The following is a 19,813-nucleotide window of genomic DNA, read 5'->3' as shown; positions in this document are numbered from 1 at the left end:
CATCAGATCGCTAGCAAATAAGAAGGACAAGCTTATTATAATAACAAGGAAAGAGAAAGTTTTCCGAGAATACAGTGTCATGTGTTTCACGGAGACATGGCTGCATAAAAACATCCCGGATCCGGTGGTTGATCTAAATGGATTTACGTGTGTGAGAACGTACAGGGACCCTGGCAGTAGCGAAAAGAAGAGGGGAGGAGGACTTGCTCTTTATGTAAACAACCGCTGGTGTTCCCCTAGTCATGTTAAGGTGAGGATGGCTGTGTGTAACAAACACATTAAACTGTTAGCAGTCTGTCTTAGACCATATTATTTGCCTAGAGAGTGTTCCTTAGCCATAATCATCATTGTTTACATTGCCCCTGACGCGAACGCGGCCCAGGTGAAGTCATCAGCTCTGCGACAGCGGACCGCCTTTATCGATGCCCATCAGCGTTTGTAGCCTTAACGGGCGACTTCAACCACACAAATCTCATCACTGTTCTACCCACGTTTAAGCAATATGTGGACTGGAAAACAAGAGACAATAAAACATTGGACCTGTTCCATGCCAATGCTACGGAGGCATAAACCTTGGGTAACCAAAGACATCAAAGCTACACTAAACAATAAAAAGATAGCTTTCAGAAGCGGTGACAAAGAACAACTGAGACTGGTGCAGAAGGAGCTCAGAGACAATATTGCAGAGGGAAAAGAGTCCTACAAAAGGAAGCTGGAAAGCAAACTTCAAGAGAAGAATACCAGGGAGGTGTGGAATGGAATGCGGGCCATTACTGGCCTGAGACAGAAGAGAGGTGTTGGGATATATGGAGATGTTGAATGTGCAAACAACCTAAATCTGCACTTCAATAGACTTGACTGCCCTGCGTCTCCTGTCCCCACTCTCAGCTCTTACCACCTTCTCCATTCTCCTCCCTCAGCCTGTCTCTCTCTGTCCCTCTCAGCAGATGACATCAGAAGGGAACTGTGCAGACTCAATTCCAGTAAAGCTGCTGGCCCTGATGGTGTTAGTCCCGGGGCCCTCAAGTGCTGTGCTGCCCAGCTGTCTGAAGTTCTACATCAGATCTTTAACATGAGACTGAAACTGCAGAGGGTCCCGTCACTATGGAAGACATCCTGCCTGGTTCCTGTCCCCAAACAAATCGACCCGTCGACCCCTAGTGACTATAGACCAGTGGCTCTGACTTCACACATCATGAAGATGCTGGAGAGACTCATCCTGAAACACCTGCGTCTGTTGGTTGAGCCTTGGCTGGATCCTCTACAGTTTGCATATCGACCCAGTATCTGTGTGGAGGACGCCATCATTTACCTGCTGGACCAGGCTTATTCTCATTTAGACATTGTTGGGAACACGGTGAGGGTTATGTTTTTCGACGTCTCTAGTGCTTTTAACACGATCAGAACATCACTGCTGAAGAATAAGCTCACGGAAATGCAGGTGAACGACTCACTGGTAGCTTGGATTACGGACTATTTAACAAATTGACCACAGCATGTCTGGCTAAAGAGCTGCTGCTCTGATAACATCCTGAGCTGTACGGGTGCGCCACAGGGGACCGTCCTATCACCATTCCTCTTTACCCTCTACACGTCTGATTTCAGGCACAAGGCTCAGTCATGTCATCTGCAGAAATTCTCTGATAATTTTGCCATTGTGGGCTGTATCAGGGATGGACAGGAGGAGGAATACAGGAGTGTGGTGGACAGCTTTGTTGAGTGGTGTGAGCTAAATCATTTACAGCTTAACATCACAAAGACAAAGGAATTGGTTGTGGACTTTAGGAGGCAGGCTCCTCCTTCCACCCCTGTCATCATTAGGGGGGCTGATGTCGAGGTAGTTGAGGTCTACAGGTACCTGGGGGTACACATTGACTGTAAACTGGAATGTTCTAACAACACCAATGCTGTTTTTAAGAAAGGGCAGAGTCGGCTTTTCCTACTGAGGCGGCTCAGGTCTTTCAAAGTATGTAGGAAAATGCTGACCATGTTCTATCACTCCGTGGTAGAGAGTGTCGTTTTCTTTGCTGCTGTGTGCTGGGACAGTGGGGTGAAGACAGGCTGAACAAGTTGATTAAAAAGGCTGGTGCTGTCCTGGGTGTCAGTCTGGAGAACCTGGCAGAGGTAACTGAGAGGAGAATGCTAAAAAAGCTTCTCGGTATCATGGACAACCCCTCTCACCCCATGCATGCCTCTCTGATGGGCCATCGGAGCACACGCAGCAATAGACTCATCGCCTCTAAATGCAGAAATCACAGGAAATCCTATTATAAATACTAATGCTACTTTGTCCTCAGTCAAATCGTGCAATATTACACATATGTATGTCATTAAATGTTTGTTTCATCCCACTATTACATACTTCTACTCTCTTTATTCATTTTGCACTGTCACTTTTCAGAACCATTTGCACCAATAGTTATATTACTGTATTTTATTGTATTTTATTTTTATCTATTTGCACTATTCCACTATTGTTATTACTATTTACTGTACTTATGTATACTGTTTTCATTTTATTATTATTATTACTTAATGTATATTTTAATTTTTATTGTTCCTTGGCTGCATTGAGCATGCTTGTGACAAAAGAATTTCCCTCGGGATAAATAAAGTTTCTCTTATCTTTTTATATCTTATCTTATTTTATAACCTCCAGGTGCACCTAATCAAATGAAGTCACCTGACCGAGTTTACATACGTATGCCAAAATCTTTGGCGTGTTTGACACACAAGCTTGAACAACTGGTCATGCAGAGAGCGTTCCCACAGTGTTTTCATGCAGCATTAAATGTAGCCTTTGAAAGGGAACGATATTTGCACTATTTGCTGCAATCAAATTTAAATTTCTAATTTTATTTGTCACATACACAGTAATACACATATATGAAGTAAAATGCTTATACGACAGCTGCTGACTTAAAAATTTTAAAATAAGAAAAGTATAGTTTTCAATAAGAATTTAAAGAATGTAAATATTTTTTTTTTTTACAAATTAGAATTTAGAAAAATATCGAGAAAAAGCTTTAGCTAAAAAAGTTGTTTAAATTTACATTATGTACCAATAATAATATGATAAAATAAAAATAGGAATATAAAAAACCAATAAAATATAATAAAATAAAGAAGATTTGAAGTGGAATGTAGAAACCATGTCCAGTTATGGACAAAACAATGTGCAGAATATGCAGAAAAATGTGCAAATGTGGTTTTACAGTTTTGTGACTGTGTGCAAATGGGCCATACAGTATGTAATGTGTGATAATAACTGTGGTGGGTAGTGAGATTGTTTGTATCATAGCAGATCAGAGTATTAAATTCTATGTTAATATTTTTGTACAACAAAAGTCATTATGAGTTTATGAAATTTAGGCCAGTTTGCAACTGTTTACACAAATTTGTATGTTTACAAGTTACAGTGGTGTGAAAAAACTATTTGCCCCCTTCCTGATTTCTAATTCTTTTGCATGTTTGTCACACTTAAATGTTTCTGCTCATCAAAAACCGTTAACTATTAGTCAAAGATAACATAATTAAACACAAAATGCAGTTTTTAAATGAAGGTTTACGTTATTAAAGGAGAAAAAAAAACTCCAAATCTACATGGCCCTGTGTGAAAAAGTGATTGCCCCCCTTGTTAAAAAATAACTTAACTGTGGTTTATCACACCTGAGTTCAATTTCTGTAGTCTCCCCCAGGCCTGATTACTGCCACACCTGTTTCAATCATAGGAGCTACCTGACACAGAGAAGTAGACCAAAAGCACCTCAAAAGCTAGACATCATGCCAAGATCCAAAGAAATTCAGGAACAAATGAGAACAAAAGTAATTGAGATCTATCAGTCTGGTAAAGGTTATAAAGCCATTTCTAAAGCTTTGGGACTCCAGCAAACCACAGTGAGAGCCATTATCCACAAATGGCAAAAACATGGAACAGTGGTGAACCTTCCCAGGAGTGGCCGGCCGACCAAAATTACCCCAAGAGCGCAGAGACAACTTATCCGAGAGGCCACAATTAAGGTCAGTGTTCACGACTCCACCATAAGAAAGAGACTGGGCAAAAACGGCCTGCATGGCAGATTTCCAAGGCGCAAACCACTTTTAAGCAAAAAGGACATTAAGGCTCGTCTCAATTTTGCTAAAAAACATCTCAATGATTGCCAAGACTTTTGGGAAAATACCTTGTGGACCGACGAGACAAAAGTTGAACTTTTTGGGAGGTGCGTGTCCCGTTACATCTGGCGTAAAAGTAACACAGCATTTCAGAAAAAGAACATCATACCAACAGTAAAATATGGTGGTGGTAGTGTAATGGTCTGGGGTTGTTTTGCTGCTTCAGGACCTGGAAGGCTTGCTGTGATAGATGGAACCATGAATTCTACTGTCTACCAAAAAATCCTGAAGGAGAATGTCCGGCCATCTGTTCGTCAACTCAAGCTGAAGCGATCTTGGGTGCTGCAGCAGGACAATGACCCAAAACACACCAGCAAATCCACCTCTGAATGGCTGAAGAAAAACAAAATGAAGACTTTGGAGTGGCCTAGTCAAAGTCCTGACCTGAATCCTATTGAGATGTTGTGGCATGACCTTAAAAAGGCGGTTCATGTTAGAAAACCCTCAAATAAAGCTGAATTACAACAATTCTGCAAAGATGAGTGGGCCAAAATTCCTCCAGAGCGCTGTAAAAGACTCATTGCAAGTTATCGCAAACGCTTGATTGCAGTTATTGCTGCTAAGGGTGGCCCAACCATTTATTAGGTTCAGGGGGCAATTACTTTTTCACACAGGGCCATGTGGGTTTGGAATTTTTTTCTCCCTAAATAATAAAAACCATCATTTAAAAACTGCATTTTGTGTTTACTTGTGTTATCTTTGACTAATAGTTAAATGTGTTTGATGATCAGAAACATTTTGTGTGACAATCATGCAAAAGAATAAGAAATTAGAAAGGGGGCAAATAGTTTTTTACACCACTGTATATTTGTGTTAATAATAGGAGATTTCATGTATTACACTTCACTTTACTGCATTTTACAGCAGTCTTTACAGTAGCCTGAGTACAGTACTTGAGTAAGTCTCCATGGTATCTTGATAAAGTCATATTTGTTGTCTATGGAGGAGACATTGGAGAGCAGGGTGGATGCAGACCAGCACTTACCCTGCCTGCTTGCTGCACTTATCTTCGTGCACAATTACTTTGTCCCTATGTTCTTAATAACAGTCTATTGTTCATTTGTTTATTTTACTTGATTAAGTTCCTGCAATCATTTTGAATTTTGGTATTCTTTCAGTCAGTGTTGTTTATCTTGATATCAGAGTAGACGCATGAATGTATTGGGGATTTTTTTCTCTCACTTCATTATAGCTAAATAAATTGGCTGGAATAACAAACGGTCACCTTGTAACCCAGTGCTTAGCTATTTCCGCAGAATTAATTCAATATCTCTAAGGGGACCTGTTTTCCAGTTTGTATGGCATTATTGTAGGTTTTTTCCCCTCCATTAAAGATCCACACAAAAATGAAAGCTGCTTCAGGAATTTAAATTTGATTTGTTTTGTAATCTATTAAATTGCCAGGTATGTTCTTCTCTTCCTGAGTGAGCATGAAAAGCTGTGTGTTAAACTGGAAGGCTAGCTTTAAAGGAGAATGAAAATGAGAGTGTAAAAAAGACGGAAAGGCACCACAAACTGAAATAATAAAAATAAATAAATAAAGTTTCGAATGTGGAATGAGCTTCTGCACGGTGTACATTAGGTGCTTTACCAAAAAACTAGGGAGAAATGATAAATTAAGTGGTTAATTTTAAATATTAAGTTAAAGGAGAATGAAAGTGTTACAAAATAGATAAAGAGAGGTGTCTCGCTTTCTTCCTTCTTCTGGACAACAACAAGCACAACTGACTAACAGCTTCCCATCCTGCAGAGAAAAATCCCAAGCATATTTTTGGTGACATTGCATCCAATGTTTAAAATTAATGATTGTTCGGATGAACTCATGATTTGTTTCAGCCCAGATAGCATGAGCAAAGACGTATCAGTGTGCGCATGTGTACTGTTTCAGAGGACAGACACATCCAAATTAGAGTCAGATAAAAGTCTGAATATGTGAATAATCTGAATTGAGTAATACATAGCCTTAGTGTAAAACAGACAAAGAGGTAAACATTTAAATATTTCAGCGATGGCGTTTTACCATTGAATATGCGAGCAACAGTTATTATTGTTATGTAAATGCATTATAAAAACATTTCTCTGACTCATAATTTAATACTTGAACAGTTGTGCAATGATTTTTTTCATTCACATATCATTTAAAAGTGCAAATTTGTAAGTAGATACCATATGCTGCACATTTATCATAATGTGATTCTTTTACTTTCCATCCCTAAAGATTTGTGTATGTTTACATGCTCCATCATTCTTTACTATTCCTCCCACATCTTTGTGCTCAGAAGAACACTCAAGTGGTTGCCATTAAACTCTGTGAATGAAAAGGGACAAATATTTAATGTTTAATGTTATGATAATAATGACCTGTGACCTGTTCTGTTAGTAATGATGAGGTTGAAAGGTTGTGCAATATTTAAAAATATTTTAACATTTAGTCATTTAAAATTCAGCAGGGGAAAAGAAAAAAGCAGCGACAAGCATTTTACATTTTTGTTGCATATATTGCTGATTTTTAAGACCATAGGAATTGTGAATGTCATATTCTTCATCATGTCTATAGTCTGGTTTAATTACTTTATTAATGTTTTAATTGCTATAAAAGTGAAATTATTTGCCTAGAATCTAACCTCACCTCAAAATCATATGAACACTAGACCCTGTGGAAATGGCTCACAAAATATGTTGAAAGGGGCCCTTGTTCGGGGCAGAGTCATTTTCCAACCTGTCCATGAGGATGTCTCTCCAGTTTCTTGCTATGCCAAGAACATCCCCTTGACCTCCCACAAAGAGTGGTACTTCGTCTGTTCACAGCCATGTTATGAGTGTCATACCATCTTGCTGCTTTAAATCGAATGTTGTTACACAACTTGTCTCCGAATGGATGTCACTCCGCCTTCCTACTCCTTTTAGTTGTTACATCCCCTTGCATTACTGAGGACATCAGTCCATCTCCATGCTTTGCCAATCACATCATTCCACCTTGTTGTTTCACTGAGGACATAGCTCTTTCAACCTTCTTCACACAGCACTATGCTTCCCTGAACTGAGAGCACCACTTCCCTCTCAAAACCTTTCCTTGTCATGTTTTGCGCTCCAGAGGTCATGCATTTTTAGGAGAGACATGGTAGATGAATTACATGGTAGACAAAGGCTTAGGATCAAAGACTAACACTTTCTTCACACACCCTTAGCTTGGAATTCCTATTCAAAAGTTGTTTTTGCAGCCTAGAGTTCAGCATAGGACATTAAGTAAAAGAGTTTATACACTTCCTGGCCTAAGAATCAGAAATTGTATAAACAATGTCTCATTTCCAGGTTACGATTACACAGACCCTAATTAGCCACCTTCAATTCCGCTGTGCGTCCTTTCATTTATGTGACTCTCACAGTCTCACTGAACAGCACTAGACCACGACCCTGGTATCACAGACTTCATCTCAATTTTCTTTATACAGTATTTCAACATTAACCGCAATATTAAATGTTTTTAACAAGTAATTGTTACATTTTTCTTTCTGCTAGAATAGTGTCGAACTTAAAGTGCTTATACTCTACATATAAAACTTGGGCCTGTTTCTTTTTTTTGTTTTGTTTTAGTATTTAATATTGATGTTTTTCAACTAAAAGATAAAGGAAGACTTTTTTTGACAGGTAGTCTGAAGACAATTGAATAAAATTCAAGAATGTTTGAAAGATTTCTTAGCAACTAATTAGCACCAAACTACATCCAGCTGGTTGGCCAAATGTTTAAAGTACACAAAACCATGGGTTCAAAGTAACTAAAGATTTATTTTCTTCATTCGCTTTTAGTTTTTTTTCGGTTCTTATCTTGATGCAGTCTGTTATGAACATGGTGTAAGTTCACAACACATTTTGATGATGTTAACAGTGGTGAAAAGCAACATTTTTCAGTTAAGTGAAACAGATGTAGCTCAGTGGTTAAGGACTACTGATTGGATGGTCACAGATTGCCACAGTTGCAGCTTTGACTAAGCTCCTTAACTCTCGAATGGGATGTAAAAATTTAAGTTGCTCTGGATAATGGTGTCTGCAAAATGGCGTAAATGTAGTTTAGCATCTTTTACTGATGTGATTAAATTCAATTAAAGTCAGATTTGTGTTTTATTTTATTTAATACCAACAGCATAAAACTCACAGGTAATTTTTATGATAACATCATTATATATATACATATATACAAAAAATATATAACTGTATATATATATATATATATATATATATATAAATATATATATATATATATATATATATATATATATATATGATTAATATATTATTTTTCATATTATCATGATTAATGTGGAAGCACAAAGTACCTCTCATCCCTCCCCTCTGAGAAAGCTTGGCCAATCAGCTCTCTCTAGACCTCCAGCTGTGAGAGGTTACAGCATCACCCGCAAATCGAACCAGTGATCTCCGAATGATAGGGCGAGCACTTTACCACTGCACCACTCGGAGACCGAAATTGCAGAAATATTTAGTGTCCAAATCAATTTTATCTACTATGACAGGGCTGAATCTGGTGAAAAGTTATTGTTTTGTTTGGTGAGCGCAATCATTTGGATGTCTTAGTGGTATGATCCACTGGAACCTTCAGTGCACCTAGCAGGACCATTCCCAGCAGCACATAGTGATTCACAAGCGCACAAAACTCCAAGCAAAATTATGAGCCAGAGATGAGTCATCAGCATCCTATCAGGCAATTTCTTTTTCTATTTTTATTTAGAGTTATTCAGAACCTAAAAATATACCACCTTTCCTGTTTACAATGCATCAGGAGATACTTTTATTTCTAAGCTGTGGTTTTATGTAACTACGGTCCTCTGAACCTCAGATAGCTTCCAAGAGTGATGGGATTCACCATGAAACATTTAGTGAATGTATGATGTGACCTTTCAAGTGAGACACATACTGTAGTCACATACTGTATGACATAATATAATGAATTTAAATACTAATAATTAATAACGTGTATTAGATAAAGAAGATTATTAAATAAAGTTGATTTTATAAAGAAGTTTATTAAATAAATACACCTTTCCATTGTCTATGCATCCCCCAAATTTTATTTATAAAAGGCCCTTGAATAAAGTGGTATGGTGAGTTGAGGTGCTAGTCAAGTCTTAGATTCAAAACTATGAAAATACACATGTGACATTAGGTGATTAATAACAACAACAGTCAGTTGTTATTTTAAGACATAAACTTCATCTGTTCTGTAACAGTTCTCGTAAGAGCACTACATTTGCAAAACCCATCAAGCACCACGGTGAAACTGTCTCTCATGGAGACCATCCCAGAAAAGGAAGACCAACCAATTTATTTGAAGTAAACAGCCTCAAAAATTATAATTTACAGCATCTCAGATTTGAGCCATAATGAAAACTTGACAGAGATTTTAAATATTTAATGCAAAAATAAAAGAATAAGAAAAAATGCTCTATTGCCTGTGTTGAAATCCACTCTTGACAACAGGGAAGAAAAAAGGTTAAGAAAGAAGAATTCTGAAAATTGTTTTGTCTTTACACATTGTTGAAAAAAAAATTGGCCACATTAAGATCCTAAAAATCTTTGTGTATTAGTCTCCCTTGGTTTTTATTCTTTGGCAGGAAATATGAATGTCCTTAATATTTCTGCGTGCCCAACTGAGGGTAAACTCCATTAATGAAAACAATACAGTAGCTAAAAGGTCGGGCTGTGATAAGGAAGCTTTTCTTTTTCTCAATTCTTCATTCACGGTCCACACACTTATATTCAGCTGGGAATGGTTAGGTCACTAGGTTTCACTTTTTAAAGGCTTGCCCTTGAATCAGCAATATTACTTGAAATGTGGCCATTCAGCAGTTGATATGCCAGAACACATTCCCTGTTAACATTATGGCTTCTAGAATGAAGATAGGGGAGTACATTTGGTCTTGCTTTGCTGTTCTGGCTAAGTGAGATGCTTATGAGATTTAAAGTACATCATTCTAGTAAAGAACCTTATTTAGGAAAAGTAGGGTTAGGGTTAGGGTTAGACTAAGGCCCTTAACCCGTTCTGCTCCAATGGTACCAAATAACAGTACTCCTGGAGCAGACCGGGTTAAGGGCCTTGCTTGTGGACCCAACAGTAGCAGAACTGCAGACTCTGTCAAAAAAAAAAAAAAAAGATTGGATCTGTACATTTGTCAGAACTTGTTTTTCAATTATCATTTTCTGTTTTATAGATTGGAGGACTTAGATCCAGTCTCAGAAAATGTTCTGTCATTATGTCTGTCCAGGCAGTTTTTGTTACAGCATTACGCAAAACTGGCTTAGACCGTACTTTTTAATTTGCCAGAAGTTAAACCTGCATCATACAGTAAATGAAATAAACTTCAGGTTTTAATAATCTACTTAAAAAGCTTTTAATAAGTGACTTGCTCAATTTAAGTAAATGCTTGTACCTATAGTTAAATATTAATTAAAATTTATATTTAATAACAATAATTAATAACAAAACATAATCTTTATCTGATCTCCTTTTCGATTTCTCATCTGTAAATCACTCTCCGATGACCGAACGGAGTGTATTTGGCTGACAACAAAAGTGGTACAACATTATCATAAACAAGGCGTATACTCAACCTACAAAATTGTGTTTCTTTGTATTAATAAGTTAGAGTTTTGCCAGAAAGACAGGGAGGCATGTACATGGGCTTCAACCTGAAATAATACTATCATTGATTAGATTAAAGCTGATTAGGTTATTCTTTTTTTTTAGCTTTAATGTTCTAACTATTTCTAGAAACTCTTTACTTGTCAGTGATGGGTACTCACGCTAGTAATGACTAATGATTGAGATCTTTCTATGTGTTTAACTAATATTATTTGGTGCTAACACATAAATTTGTAAAATCATCCTTCAACTATCCTCTAGGACTGATACAGTTACTTTCCATCTCATCCGTTCTCTTTTAATTTCTTTGGCTTCAATCTTGCATGCTCAACATAAGGCATTACTCCATTCTTCCCACCTCTCTGTCCCACCACAAGCAGTACCCATATTATTCCTCCCTCTTTCTCAGGGACAGGGTCAAAATACAAAAGAATAACTTTAACATAGCCTGAAGTAGGTATACATTTGGGTCATGTTTTGCATTCGTTATACATTGTCTGAAATATAATGACGATATTGGAGAGGTAAAACAAGATTAGTAAAACAAAGGAAAAAGTTGACACATGTTATAAAAAAGTAGTAACTAATCACAGTACCATTAGTACAAGATGGCAGAATTAATTTCTTTCTAATTTGAATTGATGCTGGTTTCATAATTGTTTTTATTTAATAACCCACAGTGATGTTCAATATTGAAATTTTTTTACATTGCCCACAAACAAAATGAATCTAAATGCAATTAAAAATCTCAGCATTACAGGATAGGTTAAGAAAAAAAGGGGGGAAAACAGCACAACAAATTTGGATGTAATTGGCATGATAGGAATGCACAGTAGTGTAGCTGGTTTCAACCTTAAGCTTTGGTTAATAGCGTTCAGCATGCACTATTTTGGGGTTTTTCCTCTGGTTTCTGTGCTATTGTTACAGCCTCCCAAAAATGTGCATGCCCATTGCTGTGAATGAGTTTGGGAATAAGTGTGACCCTGTTTGTTTTCCCCTTTTTGTCTATCCACAGGAATGGGTGACAGCTACAGACCTACTGATCTCATTAAACAGACTTAACACCTTTGGAGACGAGTTCTTCAAGGACGCCAAAGTGCTGCGCTCCTACTTTTATGCTATCTCTGACTTTTCTGTGGGGGGCAGGTGATGAACAAAGAAGCACAAACGAACACACACTTTTTATACATTCATACAGTACATTTCATACATACACACACATACAAAACAATATGAGATATTATTGAAACTGTGAGTCAATGCAAAATTCACTTACATACAAATACCCACACAAACACACTCACATGCAGCACACTTATACATTTGTGTATACTAAGATGCGTATAATAAACAAAGACGTTTTTTTTTTTTTTTTTATTATAAACCTACAATCTGATTTGCAGCAGAAACAAAGCTTGTTTCAATTAAAGTTTTGTTACATTGTAAACAGGATATGGTAAAGGGAATGCTGTGTGTGGAGTCTGGGAAGACATGGGTCTATGTGTATGCGGGTGTGTGTGTCTGAGTGCCTGGGTGGTCGCTTCGCTTAGACAGCCAAACAAATGTGTACAAGTTTTAAGAATTAGTACTTGTTACCATTTTTTGCATTAAAAAAAAAGAGAAAAAAAAAACTATTTTGCACAACTCTTTTCCCATTAAATTCTCAACAAATACAAAAATGCATTATTTCTACATTATTTCTTAATTTATTTAAGGGACCTTTTTTTCTACCCCCACCTCCCCTTGTGGTCACTTTTTAAACCATACAGATGCAAGTGTAATGGGCACGGCAGCGAGTGTGTACCAAATAAACAAGGCCGTTTGGTGTGTGTGTGTGAGCACTACACTGCTGGGACAGATTGCCAACAATGTGCTCCATTCTACCGGGACCGGCCATGGGCTCGTGCCACTGGAGACTCTGCCAATCAGTGTGTTAGTAAGTACTCATAATATCTACTGTAGATCATCATACGTATGCATAATCAGTGCTTTAAAATTTTTCATATTAAAGACAAAGTATTTGTACCTGGAAATCTTTAATTTTCTACTTTAATCTGTTGGTTGGTCAAAAGAAAAACATAAATGATGTCATAAATATAACATATAATAAGATCATGTAATCCAGATGTTAGACATAAAAAGATGTAATGGAAATGCCAAAAAAAAAAAATCATAATTTACTATCGTTTTTCAGAAGATATCCAAGATATCATTTTTATAATGAAACCACCTCTAAAATCAAAAGAGTAGGTTTTTATAATGAAAATAAGACTGAACAGTATAATTAAAATGAACAACACTTTTTAAAACTCTTTTTTTTCTCCCAACTTCACATTAATGGGCACAGGTTTTGGCCCATGCACATGTTGTTTGAAAGATGCACCAAAGCTCTTTCTGTCATGATAATTGGAAGCTGTTTTGAGTGAATCGAAACTGGTCATGAAACTTTTTTTTTGGCTGAAAATTCTGACTGTGCGGGTTTTTACATTTTTTATGCATAGGGAAGCAATTTACATTTACATTTAATGCAATGCCTGACCTATAGATGTGTAGGTACACAATAATGTTCTTCTCATACATAAATTGTATTTACAGTACTTGCTAAAACTAGAAGAAAATTAAATATCGTATTAAAGCACCTCTGCTGACTTCCTGTTGTAATTTTAAGTCACCTGAAATACTTAATTGAATTGCTCATACTGCTTGTTAAAGACATGATGGTGGTACAAATAGGTTAAACCTTTAACTTATCAACAATGCTAAGGTGCAAATATTGGTAGCAAAGGTCTTGAAAACTGGCGACAAACAGGCAAACCGCAAAAAGACATAAACTGGGCTGGACAGAATCAAGAATTGTTAAATTGAGACAGGGTCAAAATACTTGTAGACAAACAGAAAAACAGGGGTTGGGAAATGACTGGTTGGAAACATCACAGTTTAATGAATGTTTACTTTGCATCAAGTGAGTGTTTTCAATGTCCTTAAACATTATGAAGTGTGTGAGTGACTGTAATAAAATCCAGGTGTGTTGAATCATTAGCTGGAAAATTGTGTAAGTAGGAGATGGAGTCCACTTCAGTCGAACCGTTCTCTGAAAACTGTAGCCTGGTGCTTATAGTGGTCAAGATTATACAGATCCCACCCCAGAGTGAAGAGTGTTACCTCTGGGAGTGCTACTGATCCTAGGCATCCACAAAATAGTCTGGCTTTGTCTATTAGTGCTGGTCAGCAATCTTGTAATTTACCAGCCCTCTCGGGTCAATAGTGTGCCTGCTTCCATTTCTGCGAAAACCACCTGTCAATGACCAGTAAGTCTGTAAGGCAAGTGATGGAGATGGAACATTTTTTAAAGTGTCTATGGTTTTATTATGGTTTATCACTTGCTTGTAGTATTCTTTTTCTAGCAATCATGACCCAATCCTAAGTTACTTACAGCTCACTTTTGGGACATAACCCACCAGCTAAGAATGACTTGTTTAGACACAGTAAATTATGTTCACTATTATTCACATAATCTATGTACTAGATTTAGTAGACAAGGGCTACTAGGGGCATTATACTAGAGGCAGTCTCCCATCAAGACTATCGAGTCAAATTAAGTAGGCTTTTATTGTCATTTCAACCATATACAGTTCAGTACACAGTAAACAAAAAACATTCCTTCAAGATCAAGGTGCTACATACAGTACAACATACATTTCCCAAAACAAACTAGCTAACTAAGAAAGAACCTAATTAGCTACCCTAATTACCAACCAACAACCAGGGAGGGCAAATGCTATCCTATGTTTCCTCTGAGGCACTTGAAACCTGTCGATCGCATCTTTTTGAGCTGATTGCTCATGCACAGTAAGGAGTGGCATAAAACCCTTTACAGAATAGCATTGAACCCTTATGCTTCTGTGAGCACACAGTTGCCCACGATTGGCTAGCATCACCATGACGATGTCAAAATGCCATAACATCTCCCAGGATTTAAACTTGTGATCTCCGAGTGATTGGATGAGCTTATTACTGCTGTGCCACTCTGAGGCAATTATATTTACCACTTATAATTATAAGTGTCACTATAAGTTACTAGTGCCAATATAAGTTACCACTAAAATTATATTGCCAATTGGAGGCAATTAAATTTACAGGTATCTTTAGAGGTTTGCACTCAATGAAGCCTCAGACTTCTCTTGGCTTTGTATATTATAATCTCTACTCTGTCCTGTCACTGGTTAATTATCCTAATGTGTTATTTTAAGCCTTGGATCAGTTTGTACAGTACTGTATATGCCCTCGTGTTTCTGTTTCAGCTCCTGTTTTTTATTGCATTTCATTTCATTGTGTACTTGTTGATTTGAATTATTATTATTATTGGACATTGAACCTAGCTATGTTTCTTAATCATACTTCCTGGATTATATATAATAAAAAGCACTTCAGTTTTTATAAAATTGCATTTTGCTGATCATGTGTACGGGACAAAACCTAAAAGAAATAAACAGTACAGCCGCAGGCACAGACATTACAATACAATAGGGACTGATCTACAATTGTTGCAGATGAAAAAGCCATATTTGAAATAAAATATGTCATTTCCAATAATGCCGAGGTAGCTGATGAATGATAAATTCTTTTGGACAAATTGAGGCCCAGCTGTTTGACATGAAGCATTCAGTAAAAATTGCTTTTTCAATATTTTTCTCCTAATAGGCCTTTTTTTTGTTTCTCCTTTTTCCTTTTCCTTCCTATTTTGCCTTCTTTTTGTCACTTCTTATTCTGACTGTTCTTCTTCCTATCCCTCTCTCATTTTATATTTGAGCCAGAATGTAACTGCAGTGACCGTGCAGACCAGTGCCTGTTTGATATAGAGCAATACCGCAGTACAGGTAGTGGTGGGCGGTGTATTGGCTGCAGAGACAACACATCAGGGCCACATTGTGAACGATGCAGAGAAAACTTCTACAGATCCTCTCCATTGCTTCCTTGCAACAACTGCAGTTGTAACACTATGGGTGAGATGACATATGTGCACACACAGACACAGTAAAAGGATGAATATAAAATCGCACGTGATTATGGTATGGCCAGGGCTGCATTTTTAAAGTGAAAACTGATCAATTATAATATTATTCATGCTTCACTAATGTTTAATTAATAGATATAAGACTCTTGCCATACAAATTTAATCAGTTGTGAAGACATTAAGTGTTTAGTGAAGCACATTTTTCCATAGAAAACTTTGTAAACACAAATAATTTGTTCCAGCGACCCAAAAATTTCCAACACTTTAATCAGTTTTTGCATATGAAAACAATCAAAATATTTATAAAAGACATATGAATACAAAATAAACAGACATAAATCTTCACTTAATTTTAAATTATTATTGTGATTTTTCTTTCCTTGCTAAATGCAAGCAGTACCATTAAAACTATGACAAGTTTCAAACAAAGAGAACACAGTATTACTGATTACAGTTAAACCTTGGATTGTAAGCATAAATCATTCCAGAAGCATGCTTGTAATCCAAAGCACTTGTATATCAATGTAAATTTCCACACAAGAAATAATGGAAACTCTGATGAATGATTTAACTCAAAAATAATTAGGTAACAATAAATAATACAAAATCTTATGTAAAAATACAACAAATAAACCTGCACCTTATGAAATAAGATCACTGTCAAAAATATTTGTGCGTAAAAAAAGATTTGTGTGTAATTCTGTCTTTTGTCTGAGTTCGATTCCAAAATCTACGGTCACGACAGCTTACAGACACGGGATTTTGTGTGTTTGTTGCAAACATATACGACTATATGACCGTTTACAGACACAAAACTCATTTTTACAACTCCTCTGTTTCATGGGCGAATTGCTAAATTACGGCCACGAATGCTGTGCGTTTAACCACTGTCAAAAATACGTCATCAAGGCCACATGCACAGGCATTACTATCTGAGGAAAGAGAAATCAATTCGGCGCATGCGCCCCGCCACCATTTTAAACTCCTAAAATCTTACCTACTATTGTTAAAGCAAGACGAGAGAGAAAAAAGAAGGTGTGCTACTGTGTAGGACGACTTTCACACACACACACACACACACTAATAGATTTAGAACTCTTTAATAGAGTCTCTGTTGGATCACTGGAATTTGTGTCTTAGTGGTTAGCACTGTCTATTTACACCTCCAGCACCCAGGTTCGATTCCTGCCTTGGGTCTGCGTGCATTGTGTTTTTTTCTTCTCCCTGTGCTTGGTGGGTTTCCTCCAGGTGCTCCAGTTTTTTTCTTACAGTCCAAAGACATGCTTTTCAAAATTGCCCTTAATATCCTATCCTGTAAGTTTGAGTTCCCTGGAAATATTCTTATTTAAAACACCTCTGTAACTGCATTAGCAATTTCAACTTTTGACAGCAGTGCAGCAGAAAACCACTGAACATCTCACAGGAATAAAGTAAAACCAAAAAAAAAAATGGCATCAGAATACACCAATGTCAAAATTTTTGAACAAAATATAAATGTACAGGATTTCTTTTCCCCTTTGACCTTAATAACTTTTACAACATATTTTTGTAAAGAAGCACAGTCTTTTTTTCTTTTTAAGAATGACATAATTTTTCCATAGAATAAAATGTAAAAATCTTAACTGGAACACTTTATCCCACAACACACACACACACACACACACACACACACATGCACGAGCACACAAGACAGTATAAGCTATCCACTGGCCTGTTACTTTTTTTTTCGCCGGTATTTTAACCTTAGCCTTTTTGGAAACGCTGGTTTATACCTTTTTCCCCCTAGAAAAAGTTGTGTTCTGTGTAAAACAAACACAATTTATTACGGAACTATCAAAATGACCCTGCAACAATAAAATATTAATGTTTTCTTTTCAATGTGTGCAAATGATCCAGATAATGAAAGCTAAGAACACAGTAGCTCCCACAGAGTTTAAATAATATTCTTTTAACCTCTGCTGTAGGCAGTAACTAAATAGCAATAACATCAAATTCCAAGACAATCCATCTAAACCACATATTGGTCAACACTTTTAATTATTAAAAAAATTAGTAATTATTATCTGAACTTTATATCCTATAACAAAATGATATATTATACTGAACTAAACTGAACTATACTATATTACACTATACTATATTATACTTTCCTTATATTAACTACTGTTTAAATACTGTACAGATATTAAAATACAAATACAAATATTTGTAAATGTACATGTAAACATTTCTCTCTTTCCACCGTTCTCCAGGCTCTGTGAGTCTCCAATGTGATGAGGAAGGTGTGTGTCTCTGTAGGCAAAGTGTGATGGGGGTAAAGTGTGATGTCTGCAGGCCTGGCTTCCACTCCCTTGGACCAGGAGGCTGCAGGTAAATGACTGACAGCACTAATAACCACTGCTGTTTCTCAAACTCTGTCTCTATGGTCATTTTTACTCCCCACTGAAAATACTAATACATAAAAAAAAACACTACATGAGTCAGTTTACCACTATTTTCAGGAAAAAGCCTTTTAAAACTATATAGTTTTACTGCTTTAATTTGAGCAGAGTAGCCAAAAATTGTATTTAAGTAAGAGTAGCTTACTCTCACTCACTCACTCACTCATCTTCTATACCAATCAAGCCTAACCTACATGTCTTTGGACTGTGGGAGGAAAAAAACGGAGTACCCGGAGGAAACCCACCAAGCAGGGAAAAAAACATGCAGTAAGAGTAGCTGTACTTTAAAATAATATAACTCAAGTAGAACTTAAGAGTAGTCATTCAAAATATTTCTCTTTCCTCTCTCTCTCTCTCTCTCTCTCTATATATATATATATATATATATATATATATATATATATATACACACACACACACACACACACACATCTATACTATAAATATACAAATATTAAGTAATAGTAAAAAAACTATTTGGTACAAAGATACTCAAGTACTAAGAAATGTCTGATTTATTTATTTTAAGAACAAAATGTTAAAATAAAGTAGTAATGACATTTTCAAATAATAAAATAAATTAAATAAATTAAATAAGTTAATAAAACAGCAAATTAAGGAACAAGAAACACAAATTTCCCAATCTTAAAAAAGATTTGATTACATGTGGTTATTGTTATTGAGGCAGTTGCTTTGATTAATTCACGGGGAAGAATGGAAAAAAATTTATTAGACAAGAAAAAAAATAAAATTAGAGAAATAAAAATGTAAAGAAAAACAACAATAAATAAATAAGTATAAATAGAATTAAATATAGCACACAGTAAGTTACATATTGCACTAAAAATAATAAATATACTGACATTGCACTTGAAATGTAGTGTAAATGAACAGAAAGAATATTGCACAAATGTACCAGTAATCAGATATTGCACTTAGTGTCATAAAGTATTATTGAACCGTTACTACTGACAGTCCCCATGCTGTAGTGAAAAAGTAACAAAGATGAGTTATATAATTTTATGGCCATTGGGAGAAAAGATTTCCTGTGGCGCTCTGTAAAAAACCTGGTCATAATCTGACAGACTGTGGCCGAAATTGATCCTCTGGTCAGAAAGAACTATAGCGAGTGAGAAGGATTGTTCAAGATTGCGTGTATTTTGGACAGAATCCTCCCCCTTGCCACATTATCAACAGAGTCCAAATCCAAGCACAAGACAGATCCAAATTAGCCACTGTTTCAGTTTTATTGTCCAACCCCTATAAATATATCATTTTTTATTAACTTTCTTTCTTTAGCATGTCTAACCAGGGCACCAGATGGTGATGGATATAGTCAATAGTGCACCTAATGTTTTTATTTTGTGGCAACCATCCCCAACAAAAAAGAAAAATTAAAAGGGCATGCAGCAATCATTAATACTATGATAGAGTCTCTCAACTGCTGCATCTACCTGCCCAGCATGAGAGTGCAGAAGCACAGGGCTGTGTTCAATAACAAGAGCACTCGCAAACATTTGACAGTTTATC

At 36.4% G+C, this 19,813-nt stretch overlaps 1 protein-coding gene across 2 annotated transcripts in view; it reads left to right on the top strand.

The window, feature by feature from the left end:
* The window catches only part of lamc3 (laminin, gamma 3), a 132,362-nt gene that overhangs the window by 21,337 nt on the left and 91,212 nt on the right, over positions 1 to 19,813 (top strand). For both annotated transcript variants that reach the window (XM_053485271.1, XM_053485272.1), the window contains exons 3-6: positions 11,844 to 11,974; positions 12,598 to 12,764; positions 15,643 to 15,831; positions 18,095 to 18,212. In XM_053485271.1, coding sequence (XP_053341246.1) covers positions 11,844 to 11,974; positions 12,598 to 12,764; positions 15,643 to 15,831; positions 18,095 to 18,212 — 605 coding nt within the window. The remainder of the gene's footprint in view (positions 1 to 11,843; positions 11,975 to 12,597; positions 12,765 to 15,642; positions 15,832 to 18,094; positions 18,213 to 19,813) is intronic.

This window comes from Clarias gariepinus, chromosome 24, assembly GCF_024256425.1.
Source record: "Clarias gariepinus isolate MV-2021 ecotype Netherlands chromosome 24, CGAR_prim_01v2, whole genome shotgun sequence".
NCBI classification, from domain to species: domain Eukaryota; kingdom Metazoa; phylum Chordata; class Actinopteri; order Siluriformes; family Clariidae; genus Clarias; species Clarias gariepinus.
Note: the sequence above shows the minus strand (reverse complement) of the source record. Positions and strands in the feature narration are given on the sequence as shown.